The 11,603-nt window shown below is 50.1% G+C and overlaps 1 protein-coding gene across 1 annotated transcript in view; it reads left to right on the top strand.

Moving 5' to 3' along the window:
- Nucleotides 1-11,603, top strand: part of ESYT1 (extended synaptotagmin 1) — a 14,007-nt gene extending 2,404 nt beyond the window's left edge. Inside the window, exons 4-31 of the mRNA XM_004006594.6 lie at nt 102-175; nt 293-365; nt 521-610; nt 817-872; nt 1,468-1,591; nt 1,679-1,855; nt 1,975-2,057; nt 2,342-2,390; nt 2,520-2,606; nt 2,710-2,802; nt 3,031-3,102; nt 3,280-3,366; nt 4,505-4,654; nt 5,158-5,310; nt 5,449-5,625; nt 5,781-5,863; nt 5,985-6,033; nt 6,370-6,459; nt 6,582-6,677; nt 6,914-6,985; nt 7,083-7,169; nt 9,045-9,185; nt 9,265-9,419; nt 9,526-9,624; nt 9,706-9,837; nt 9,915-10,020; nt 10,383-10,432; nt 10,606-11,603. Coding sequence (XP_004006643.2) covers nt 102-175; nt 293-365; nt 521-610; nt 817-872; nt 1,468-1,591; nt 1,679-1,855; nt 1,975-2,057; nt 2,342-2,390; nt 2,520-2,606; nt 2,710-2,802; nt 3,031-3,102; nt 3,280-3,366; nt 4,505-4,654; nt 5,158-5,310; nt 5,449-5,625; nt 5,781-5,863; nt 5,985-6,033; nt 6,370-6,459; nt 6,582-6,677; nt 6,914-6,985; nt 7,083-7,169; nt 9,045-9,185; nt 9,265-9,419; nt 9,526-9,624; nt 9,706-9,837; nt 9,915-10,020; nt 10,383-10,432; nt 10,606-10,645 — 2,745 coding nt within the window. The 3' untranslated portion in view covers nt 10,646-11,603. The remainder of the gene's footprint in view (nt 1-101; nt 176-292; nt 366-520; nt 611-816; nt 873-1,467; nt 1,592-1,678; nt 1,856-1,974; nt 2,058-2,341; nt 2,391-2,519; nt 2,607-2,709; nt 2,803-3,030; nt 3,103-3,279; nt 3,367-4,504; nt 4,655-5,157; nt 5,311-5,448; nt 5,626-5,780; nt 5,864-5,984; nt 6,034-6,369; nt 6,460-6,581; nt 6,678-6,913; nt 6,986-7,082; nt 7,170-9,044; nt 9,186-9,264; nt 9,420-9,525; nt 9,625-9,705; nt 9,838-9,914; nt 10,021-10,382; nt 10,433-10,605) is intronic.

The raw sequence follows: 11,603 nt of genomic DNA, 5'->3' as shown, positions 1-11,603 counted from the left end.
GTATAGGAGGGGAAAGAATGGAAGGGAAGAGATCGGGACGGGGGAGGCAGGTGGGCTAAAGGGGTCTTTCCCTCCCCTCTCAAGCATTCATCTCTCTACAGCCACTGCGCATCCTTGGAGTCAAGGTTCACACTGGTCAGAGCAAAAAACAGATCCTGCTGGACTTGAACATCAGGTACTGCCACTTGCCACTTTTCCCGGGTCCCCTTCCTGGTCATTCTGACTACTTTACTCCCCTCACCCCACTTCAGCCTAGGACTCACCCTCTGTTCTCTTTCTCCCCAACACCCAGCTATGTAGGTGACGTTCAGATTGATGTGGAAGTGAAGAAATACTTCTGCAAAGCAGGAGTCAAGGGCATGCAGGTAGGGCACACACCTGGGGCCTCCACAAGAAGCCTTTGCCTAGAGTTTCAGTAGATGGGGAAAGTGGGAGGTTGGGAAAACCAAGGGTGGGGAGGTCTGGGAGGGGGGAAAGACCTTTTCTGAGGAAAGGCTTTATTCATTTCTTCCTTCCCCAGCTACATGGCGTCTTACGGGTTATTCTCGAACCACTCATGGGGGACCTTCCTATCGTGGGGGCTGTGTCAATGTTCTTCATCCGACGCCCGGTAAGAGAAGACATCCAGGAGCGGTAGGGAAATGCGGGAAGCAGAGAGGACTGGGAGGTAGAGGATGGCCACCTCATCTCCCCAGTGGGGAATGGGGGAGGGAACTGACACGCAGGCTGAGAACTGGCAGGGAACTGGCAATAGTTGTATGGGAATGACCATGCCCCTATGTGTTGTGTCCTGATCCCCCTGCTCTTTGCTTCCAGACCCTAGATATCAACTGGACCGGGATGACCAACCTGCTGGATATCCCGGGACTCAGGTATCAAGGACTTACAGAGCACCTGCTAAGTGTTCCAACCCTGATTTGAAAGTTTAAGAGGTACAGAGCAGTGAAAGATGCAGCCTGGAGACCTCCCTGGTGGTCCAGTGGCTAAGATTCCGACCTCTCAACACAGGGGGCCTGGCTTCCATCCCTGGTCAGGGAACTAGATCCCACATACCACAACTAAAGATCCTTTGTGCCACAACTAAGACCCAGTACAGCCAAATAAGTATTAAAAAAAAAAAAAATGCAGCTGGTTTCGTCCAGGAGCCTTGACCCTAGTTGGGGAGCTAAAACAAATACTCCTGAGAAGCTTCATACTGTGGTTTTTCTCCTGTGGAGACTGCATTTTGGTAGAGAATGAAGAGGGCTATGGGATCCTCAGCAGGGACAAAGGGAGAAAGAAGAGCTGGATGGCAGCGAGGAAGGGACTGAGCAGGAGGTGGAAAATGAGGGTAGAAGAGTAGTGAAAAGGTATTCTCAAGAAAGACCGTCCCTCTAACTGTAGGTCTCTCTTGGGGGTGGGAAACATAGTTGGGGGTGGGGAAACAGGGACCCTCACGCTCACCTCCTTTTCCACTCCCCCATTCAGCTCCCTCTCTGACACCATGATCATGGATTCCATCGCTGCCTTCCTTGTGTTGCCTAACCGATTATTGGTGCCCCTTGTGCCTGACCTTCAAGATGTGGCCCAGTTGCGTTCCCCTCTTCCCAGGGTACGGCCTCTCCCCCTAGATAGAGCCTTCACTCAGGAACCCTGTGGTGGGTCTTTAATTTCTCACAATCTGACTCCTACCCTTCAGGGCATAATTCGGATTCACTTGCTGGCTGCACGAGGGCTGAGCTCCAAGGATAAATACGTTAAGGGCCTGATTGAGGGCAAGTCAGACCCTTATGCACTTGTGCGAGTGGGCACCCAGGCATTCTGCAGTCGTGTCATCAATGAGGAACTCAACCCCCAGTGGGGAGAGACTTATGAGGTGGGAGAGCCAAGGGGTGGGGGGACCATGGTCAGGTGGGGAAGTTCCAGGAGGTGTTGAGAGAAGATGCTGATTGGATGCTGCTCACCTGCAGACCCTTATCCCTCTGTGTTCCTCAGGTGATGGTGCATGAGGTCCCAGGACAGGAAATTGAGGTGGAGGTGTTTGACAAGGATCCAGACAAAGATGACTTTTTGGGCAGGTGAGACTCTGCCTATGTTAGAGGTCTAAATCCCCAGGGCCACTGACATCCCAGAGGTAATCCTTTTCCAGGCCAGGGGAATAGTAATCATTTTCTTTCCCAACTTCCTACCCTTCATCCCCACCATGCACACATACTTAAATACCTCCTGAGTGTAAGACGGGAGTCTGAGATCTGCCTTCTGGGTGAGAAGTGGGCCAATGAATGACATTCTGCTAATTATAACACTCTCTTCTTTTTTCCCTTTCACTGCCATCATTACCACCACCATCCCCTCCCCCCAGAATGAAGCTGGATGTAGGGAAAGTATTGCAGGCTGGAGTAATGGATGAAGTAAGTTGAGAGAAGAAGATGATTGTGGGTAGTGTCTCCCATTGTGTAGACAGTGGTTACTGCATTGGTGGGGAAGAAGCTGGGTGGGTATCTGATCTCTACCTCACTCTCTTCTACCTCTCCCTCCAGTGGTTCCCTCTTCAAGGTGGGCAAGGCCAAGTTCACTTAAGGCTAGAATGGCTTTCGCTTTTGCCAGATGCCGAAAAACTGGAGCAGGTAACTAAGGTGCAAAACAGGAAGCTGGCAGGGGAGAAATAGGTAACTAGAAGTTTGGGGGACTGAGTGGATGAAGGTCTAACCACTACCACCCTGCCGCCAGATTCTACAGTGGAACCGTGGAGTCTCTTCCCGCCCAGAGCCCCCATCGGCTGCCATCTTAGTTGTTTATCTGGATCGGGCCCAGGATCTTCCTGTGAGTGTGGCTTCTGAGGTCGGGTGACCAGGAAGCCGTGGGGTCGGCACTCCCACACCCTCGCTTGCCCCTGCCCACTCTGCTCCAGTAGCAACAACATGTAAACATGAGGATTCCACAGAAGGGATCGGAGTCACCTCAGGGGAAAGACTCTGATGAGAGCCCACCTTCCTTCACTGAAACACAAAAACAACCAATATGATGACTTCTGAATTCTCCCACCCGCAGCTGAAGAAGGGGAATAAGGAGCCCAACCCCATGGTACAGCTGTCAATCCAGGACGTGACCCAGGAGAGCAAGGTGAGGGCCAGGACAAGGATACCACTGTTGGAGGGATTGTGTGTGGGGACAGGAGGAGGGGGGACTGTTCTTGGGATGAAGTGTTCCCTTTAGGCTGCCCATAAGGGCAAGGGTTTTCTGGAGAAACAGAACTGGTACTGGGCCATGTACCCTTGACCGAGTCCTGCATACCTCCAGGCTGTCTACAGCACCAACTGCCCAGTGTGGGAGCAGGCCTTCCGGTTCTTCCTGCAAGACCCTCGAAGCCAGGAGCTCGATGTGCAGGTGAGAGTCACCTTCAGTTCCTCCTGGATATGCTATTCTGTCTTCCCAGGTCTGCACCATTTCTTCTCTGCATCTTCTCCTTTGATCTCTTATTTTCTTGGGGTTTTTTTTTGTTTGTTTCAATGTGTGGCTTTCCAGGTCATAGCTCCCTGGCTAGGGATCAAACCTGGGCCCTCTGCAATGAGAGTATGGAGTCCTAAACCACTGGACTGCAGGGAATTCCATGATCTCTATTTTCAGTCCATCTACCGAGACTCTCCACGTCTTACACTCTCCACGTTTCCCCACCCATCTCTCTAGCCTCATTCTTACAATTGTGAACTGTGTACTTCAAATGAGTGATTTTTGTGGTTTGTAAATTATTCCTCAAAAAAAAATTTTTTTTTAAAGAGAAGAACACTGAGCACTAGTTAAATACCTAGCATTTTTTTTCTGGCATATTTTAAAGTTTTTTATTTTATATTGGAGTATGGAGTTAGAACAACATTGTGTTTCAGATGTACATCAAAGTAATTCAGTTATACATATTCATATATTTTTCAGATTTTATTCCCATATGTTATTACAGAGTATTGAGTATGGTTCCCTGTGATACAGTGTAGGTCCTTGTTGATTATCTCTATCACAGTATGGTAGTGTGCATATGCCAGTCCCAACCTCCCAGACATCTAGCACTTTTAAGGTCATAGAAAAAGCATGGAACACAGTATCTGCTGTCATGAAACTTACTTGCTAGTTTCATAGAGGAGACAAACGTATATAAGGAAAGACGACTCAGCATTAATCAGTGGGAGTCAAATACCCAAAGTATAGTACTTCAGATGGCTGGAGAAAAGTACAGAGGCTGGAGTAACTAGAGAGACTTTGTGACAGAAGTTGGATTTTCAGAGGGACTGCAAGTATCAGTAGGATTTAAATAGGCAGAGAAGAGCAGAATGAGAACTTGGCCAGGCAACGAGGCCAGAAAGAGCAGAGGAGGGAAGGGACTGTGGAGTGGACAGAGGACTATAAAAGGATGGCCCGGAGTGGAGCAGGTTTGTGACTGGCACAGAGTGAAGCTCCAGCCACGTCATCATTTCCATAGTGTACCTCCCTGTTCCCTAATCTTTCTCCCCATCCCCTCTTCCTGTGCCTACAGGTGAAGGATGACTCCAGGGCCCTGACTTTAGGGGCACTGACCCTGCCTCTGGCTCGCCTGCTGACTGCCCCGGAACTCACCCTGGACCAGTGGTTCCAGCTCAGCAGCTCTGGCCCTAACTCCCGTCTCTACATGAAACTGGTTATGAGGGTATGGAGGTGAAGAAAGTGCTATGGGCGGAGAAGGGCCTTGTGGATTCCTTGTGGCATTAAGAGTAAGGAAAGGTGACTTGTTCCTGGGTTTCAGCACGCGCGCATGCGCGCGCGCGCATATACACACACACACACACAGTAAGGAAAGGGAACTTCCCTGGCGCTCCAGTCGCTCGACTCTGCACTACCACTGCAGAGGGTGCAGGTTCAATCCCTGGTCTGGGAACGTGCAGCCGAAAAAAAAATAAAGAATCCTCTGTGATGAAATGAGCTAGTATATGTGGAAGCATCTAGAAGACACACAAAAAGTTTGTTGATCTAAATGGGGGAAGAGATGGTGTCTGAGTATGGTGAGTGTGGAGGGAACCCTCCAGAGATGAGCCCAGCCAAGGCAGGGACCTAGTTTCCCTGTCAGAGCCCCTGAGGCCCCACATACCTTGCCTGCTGATGGCTAAATTTTGATTAGCCGCTTTGATTCGACAATCACTCTGTCCTTCCCAGCTCTTATACTTGGATACATCACAAGTGCGCTTCCCTGCTGTGCCTGGTATTCCTGGGGCTTGGGACCTGGATGAGAGCCCTCAGACAGGCAGCAGTGTGGATGTCCCACCTCGACCCTGTCACACTACTCCTGACAGTAGCTTTGGGACGGAGGTAAGTCTGTATCCAGATAGGACTAGGCTCTGTTTGCCCACTGTAGTCCTCTACATGTGTAAAACCTGTTTCAAGACTGGGTCTGACCGTTTTCTCTCTTTGACTGCCATCTAATGTCCCCATCTGACCCTTTTGCAGAATGTGCTTCGGCTCCATGTATTAGAGGCCCAGGACCTGATTGCCAAAGACCGCTTCTTGGGGGGATTAGTGAAGGGAAAGTCAGACCCCTACGTCAAACTAAAGCTGGCAGGACGAAGCTTCCGCAGCCATGTTGTTCGGGAAGATCTCAATCCCCGTTGGAATGAGATCTTTGAGGTCAGAATTGAAGGCTAGAACTTTTCCCAGTCCTGCCCCATCTTTCCCCCACCTCTGAAAATAGTCCAGAAAACTTCCGGGGTTCAGTTGACTGGAGGGGGAATCCAATCATTTGGAGAAGAAAAGGAAATGATTCCACAATTTTCTTCCACTAGGTGATCGTCACATCAATCCCAGGTCAAGAGCTCGAGGTTGAGGTTTTTGACAAGGACCTGGACAAGGATGACTTTCTGGGCAGGTGAGAGGGTGAGGTCCGATGAGGAAGACAAGCTGGGTCTTGTAGACCAGGACATCTGGCCTTGTGGGGAGAGACTTGGCTCTTGACCATAGACCTTAATTTTAATCCTTCTACTCTACAGGTGTAAAGTGAGTCTCACCACAGTCTTAAACAGTGGCTTCCTTGATGAGGTAAGCATGACATGAGAATCAGCAATCCCTTGGGACTTACCTGGTGGTCCAGTGGTTGACTTCACCTTCCGGTGTGGGGCGTGTGGGCTTGATTGTTGGTGGGAGCTAAGATCCCCTATGCCTTGCAGCCAAAAAACCCCCGAAAATAAAAAACCTCAAAAAACATTTAAAAAAAAAAGAAACAATATTGTAACAAATTCAATAAAGGCTTCAATTATGGTCCACAGATGGTATATTAAAAACAAAGAATCAACAGTCCTCCTGATCCAGTTGCACATCTCATTCTTACGGTCCCTGTCCCACACACTCCAGTCTTAACCCTGCCCACTTCCGCAGTGGCTGACCCTGGAGGATGTCCCTTCTGGCCGCCTACACTTGCGTCTGGAGCGTCTGACCTCCCGCCCCACTGCTGCTGAGTTAGAGGAGGTAAGGAAAGATGCTGGAAGAAGGAAAGGACCCAGGGTGGGTCAAAGTAAGCTCTTCTGTCAGCTTTCAAGGATATGCCAGCCCTCCAGAGTATCAGTTACCACCCCCCAGTCCTCCCATAGGTGCTGCAGGTGAACAGCTTGATCCAGACCCAGAAGAGTGCAGATCTTGCGGCAGCCCTGCTGTCTGTCTACCTGGAGCGGGCTGAGGACCTGCCGGTGAGATTAGCTCCCAGGCCCTTCTATATCCCTTAGGTTTGGATGCTCCTGGTGTATTTGGAATAGTAAATTCCAAATTCCTCTCTCCCAGGGTGGTGCTGGGATGGGAAGAATTGTCTGGCCCAAGGCCAGGAGGGCAGTGGCTGTCAAGCGGCAATAGGGACATGGGCCGCTGGCTATGGGGCAGGGGATCTGCCTTAACTGGGACACATTTAAGACCAGTATTTTCTTTCCAGCTCCGAAAAGGTACCAAGCCTCCCAGCCCTTATGCTACTCTTGCTGTGGGAGATACATCTCATAAAACTAAGGTACTGTATTGGAAATGCCACAGGACTAAGACTGGGAGGGCTGAGAGGAGTAGAGGAGAAAACGTCAGTCACTGAGGCTCCTCCTCATCTCCACCAGACTGTTCCCCAAACGGCCACCCCCGTCTGGAATGAGAGTGCCGCCTTTCTCATCAGGAAACCAAGCACTGAGAGTCTGGAGTTGCAGGTACTATAAACTCATCCTACAAACATTTACCAGATTGCTGTCACAGTCCAGGCACTGAACCAGGCACAGGGCCTTCAGAGATAAAAGAGCTAGTTCTAATCTTTTTGGAGCTCATACTCCTTTTAGGAGAAAAATTACCAGAGAATACTTCCAGACTGATAACTGCGGAGGTAAAAGGCAGCGAGGGGAGAAGAGGAGGGAAAGGTGAGGGTGGGTAGTAAGAAAGGCATCCTTAGCTTAAGGGTAGATAGGTCCTGACCAGGAAAAGGAAAGGAAAACCCTTCAGGCTAAGAAGGGAATGGAGGCAAATAATATATTATGGAGACAGGCAGGAGCAAGATCACAAGAGCTCTTAAAAATTATGTTGAGAATTTAGATTTTATCCTAAAGGCATAGGAAAACACTAGAAAGAATGAGAGATGACATCCAGACTCATATATTATGAAGACTGTTGATGTCAGGGTAAAAGATGAGCTGGAGGAAGGCAACACTGGAGGCAGGTGGATCAGTTAAGAGACTGTTAAGAGTAATTGAAGCAAGAATTGACAAGGGCCAGATGATATTTGGCTGTTATTTTGACATGGAGGGGGAAGAAGGTGGGGAGGAGCAAAGAACAGTCTAGGTGTTAACTCCTGGGTTTTTAGTGTGGATGGACAGATAAAGGTGCCATTGCCAACAGAGGGAATGCACAGAGCAGGAATTTTTGAAACTGAGATCTCTGAGGGCCATCCAAGGGGAGCCAGCCATTCGGAAGGTAGATCGCTGGCCCATCATGGGGTTCCTTCCTCTCCCTCTTGTTTGAGCATCATGAGCAAGCAACAGGTAGCAGCTGTAGTCACAAGCATGAGCATGATCTCTCAGGGTGTGTATAGAGTGAAAAGGAGACAGACAAAGGTGGGATATGCTGGGCGCTGCAACAGATGAAGGGCAGATGGAGAGTGAGAGCCCTGAAGTACACTGGGATGCTCACCAGGAAGGAGTGGGTTATAGAAGCCACGGGAACTGACCAAGGGTTATCGAGAGGTAAACTTAAATGACTGAAAACTATTCATGGCCTTTGAAAACCAGGAGGCACTGATGATTGGAACAACTTTAGGAGCTGGAATGGAGTAGAAACTAGATTCCAGTGTGTTGAAGGGTGACCAAAAAGTGATGAGGTATGGGAGGTGAAGAGAGGATGGGGGAAGTTAGTATAGGAGTGCTGGACTCTTTCTGGAGTAAGGAGTCAAGAAATACCTTCCAAAGTTGATAGAGCAGTAAGTAGAGAATTACATGAACAGAAACCAAAAGAACTTAAAGTAATACAGCTATTAACAACAGACAGAGGTAGAGAAGAGATGTAAATGAGCTCAGTTAATCGTCTTGCACAGTAGAGAATTGGTAGATAATAAAGCTGGCAAATTATGAAATAGAGGTATAGGCATGTTAGTTTAGTTAGAACTGTGCCAGTATAAAGAAAATAGGAAGCGCTCTGGGGTCAAGTGTGGACATGTGGGTAGGAAGGGCAGGAAGCAATTTCATTTTTACTGTACTTTTCCCCACCCTGTGCAGTTATTACTGGGATAATTTATGAAAGCTGAGAAAGTAAAGATCATACAGTCTATTCTGGTTGAAAAAGGGAAGTGGGGCCAGCAGCAACTATTATCACAGCTTCCCTGCCCTTCATGAAGGGGAGTCTCTCACCAAAACCACCCAAATGTCCAAGCATTTGGACCTGGAATGCCAGGATTAAATCGCCTCTCTCCCTTTATTGACCATGCTGCAAGGCTTGCACTGGGATTGAACCTGGGCCCCAGCAGTGAAAGCGCGCAGGCCTAACCACTGGGCTGCCAAGGAGCTCACTTCTCTCTTGATGACAGTCCTATTGCTTCACAGGTTCGGGGGGAAGGCTCTGGCACGCTGGGCTCGTTATCCCTGCCCCTCTCTGAGATCCTAGTGGCTGACCGGCTCTGCCTGGACCGCTGGTTTACGCTCAGCAACGGTCAAGGGCAGGTGCTACTGAGAGCACAGCTCGGGGTGAGTGTCAGGAGACATGGTGCGCGTGGGGAGGCGGGAGCAGAGGGCTGTGTGGCTCACGACCTTCTTGTCTGTCTAGATCCTGGTGTCCCAGCACTCCGGGGTGGAAGCTCACAGCCATAGCTACAGCCACAGCTCCTCATCTCTGAGCGAAGAACCAGAGCTCTGGAGTGGACTCCCTCAGGTCACCTCTTCAGCCCCAGAGCTCAGGCAGCGCCTAACACACAGTGACAGGTAAAGTGCTGGGACAGAAAGATGGGACTCAGTTGAGGATGTGAAGGACAAGCTACAGACTCCTGAGGCACTGCCTGCTCCCAGCGCTATCTCCATCTCTCCATAGTCCCCCTGAGGCTCCAGCCGGGCCGCTGGGCCAGGTGAAACTCACTGTTTGGTACCACAGTGAAGAACGAAAGCTGGTTGGCTTCATTCACAGTTGTCGGTAAGACCCTATCTGTCCACCCTCCAGGTTCTACCTGTCCCCTCCTTGGGTGGCCTTGTCACCTCCTTCCTCCTGTCACAGGGCCCTTCGACAAAATGGACGGGATCCCCCCGATCCCTACGTGTCACTGTTGCTACTGCCAGATAAGAACCGGGGCACCAAGAGGAAGACCTCACAGAAGAGGAGGACCCTAAATCCTGAATTCAACGAGCGGTCAGTCAGTGGGCTTTCCAGTGAAGAGATGGCAGTCTTGGGAAGGGCCCTGCCCCTAACGCCCAGTCCTTCCTCAGGTTTGAGTGGGAACTGTCCCTGGATGAGGCCCTCCAGCGAAAGCTGGATGTCTCTGTGAAGTCTAGTTCCTCCTTCATGTCAAGAGAGCGTGACCTGCTGGGGAAGGTAAGAGGGCAGGGTAAAGGTGAGAAAGGTTGCTGGTGGAAAGACTGGTAGTCCCTGTCAGGGAGGAGGCACCCTGGAGACGCTACTTTACAGATGGACTTTATAGTACTTTACTACCCAGTTTGGAGAAGCAAGTGGCAACCCACTCCAGTATTCTGGCCTAGGAAATCCCATGGACAGAGGAGCCTGGCAGGCTACAGTCCATGGAGTCACAAAGAGTTGGACAGCACTTAGTGACTCAACAGCAAACACCACCACCCAATTGCCTCTGTACTGGTTTGGGACCTGGAGTGTGACAGGGTAGGACGTGGTCTTTGGAGACATGAAAAGTAACATGTCACCCCTGCTATTCTCCAACACAGGTGCAGTTGGACCTTGCTGAGATAGACCTTTCCCAGGGTGCGGCCCAGTGGTGAGTACCTGATGAGCTGGCAATGCCCAGGATGCTTAAGTAGGAAGGAAGAAGGATGTAAGCCAAGCTGAGAACCACTGATCTGAAGTATAAGAGCCCTAAGATCTTGTCTCATTTATAAGAGAACACAAGTGTCATCTTTTCACCTGAGCCTTCTCTGCTTGTTCTCACAGGTATGACCTCATGGATGACAAGGACAAGGGCAGCTCCTAGGAGCCAGGGATTTCTGCCTGACTGCTCTGTCTCCTTCCCTCGCCTCTTGCTGCATCACCGCCTCCATGTGATCAGCCTAAAGCTTGGGGCCCGAGGGCAGAGCCTGCACCGCTCAGCCCTCTCCCTTCCCAGGCCTGTGCTAGGGCCTTTGCGCGACCAAAGAGGAGGACCGTATGTTACCCTCTACTGCACGGCCTTTATCCTTCCGGGCTCCTGGGGCAGGGACGTGAGCTGGCTGTTTGCTGCTCCGCCCACACATTCTCCTTTCTGCCCAGCTCCTCAGGGCCTTCTGTGTCTGTGCCTGGCCACTGGCAGCACTAGCAGTGGCATTAGCTTATGCCAAATATAGCTTTTGGAAAGACCTTTTTTCTTTGATTGGATGGTCTCCTTCCCAAAATTAGCAGTCAGGGAGAGAGGAAAGGCTAACCATGCACGCTGAGCACCTCCTAGACCACTTCATACAGCAAGTGTACCAACCCAACCCCATGTCTCCTTCCGTACCCACTTCCTCCAGCCTGTCCCGAAGATGACACCTGCTGTGTTGACTCAGGCCAGCCAGTCTCTGGATGGCTCTGGAAAGAGATTCATCAAAGCCTTCAGGCGGCCAGTGTCGGTCACAGTGTGAGCCTCTAGCCGGGGTACACACAGGTCTCTGGAGGACTCGGGACAGCATGGTCAGTATTTGTCAAGCGCCTCAGCTATTCACTCACTGTCTAAAACTGAATCTCCTAGTTTTGTCCCAACTCTGCCAATCCAGTGTCTCTTACATTAAACCTTATACTCAAACCAGCTGGGGCTCTTTTCCTTAAGGGCAGAGAATCCAGCCTACCCATCAGGTGTTTATTCCAAGTGTCAAAAGCCTTTGTTCAGTTCACAAATCAGGTCTGTTTGTTTATATTTTTAACTGATTATCAGTTATTAAAAAAGCTGATTTAAGGATCTGCAGTGGTGACATCAA

This window comes from Ovis aries, chromosome 3 (assembly GCF_016772045.2).
Source record: "Ovis aries strain OAR_USU_Benz2616 breed Rambouillet chromosome 3, ARS-UI_Ramb_v3.0, whole genome shotgun sequence".
Classification (NCBI taxonomy): domain Eukaryota; kingdom Metazoa; phylum Chordata; class Mammalia; order Artiodactyla; family Bovidae; genus Ovis; species Ovis aries.
This window is presented reverse-complemented; position numbering and strand designations above follow the sequence as displayed.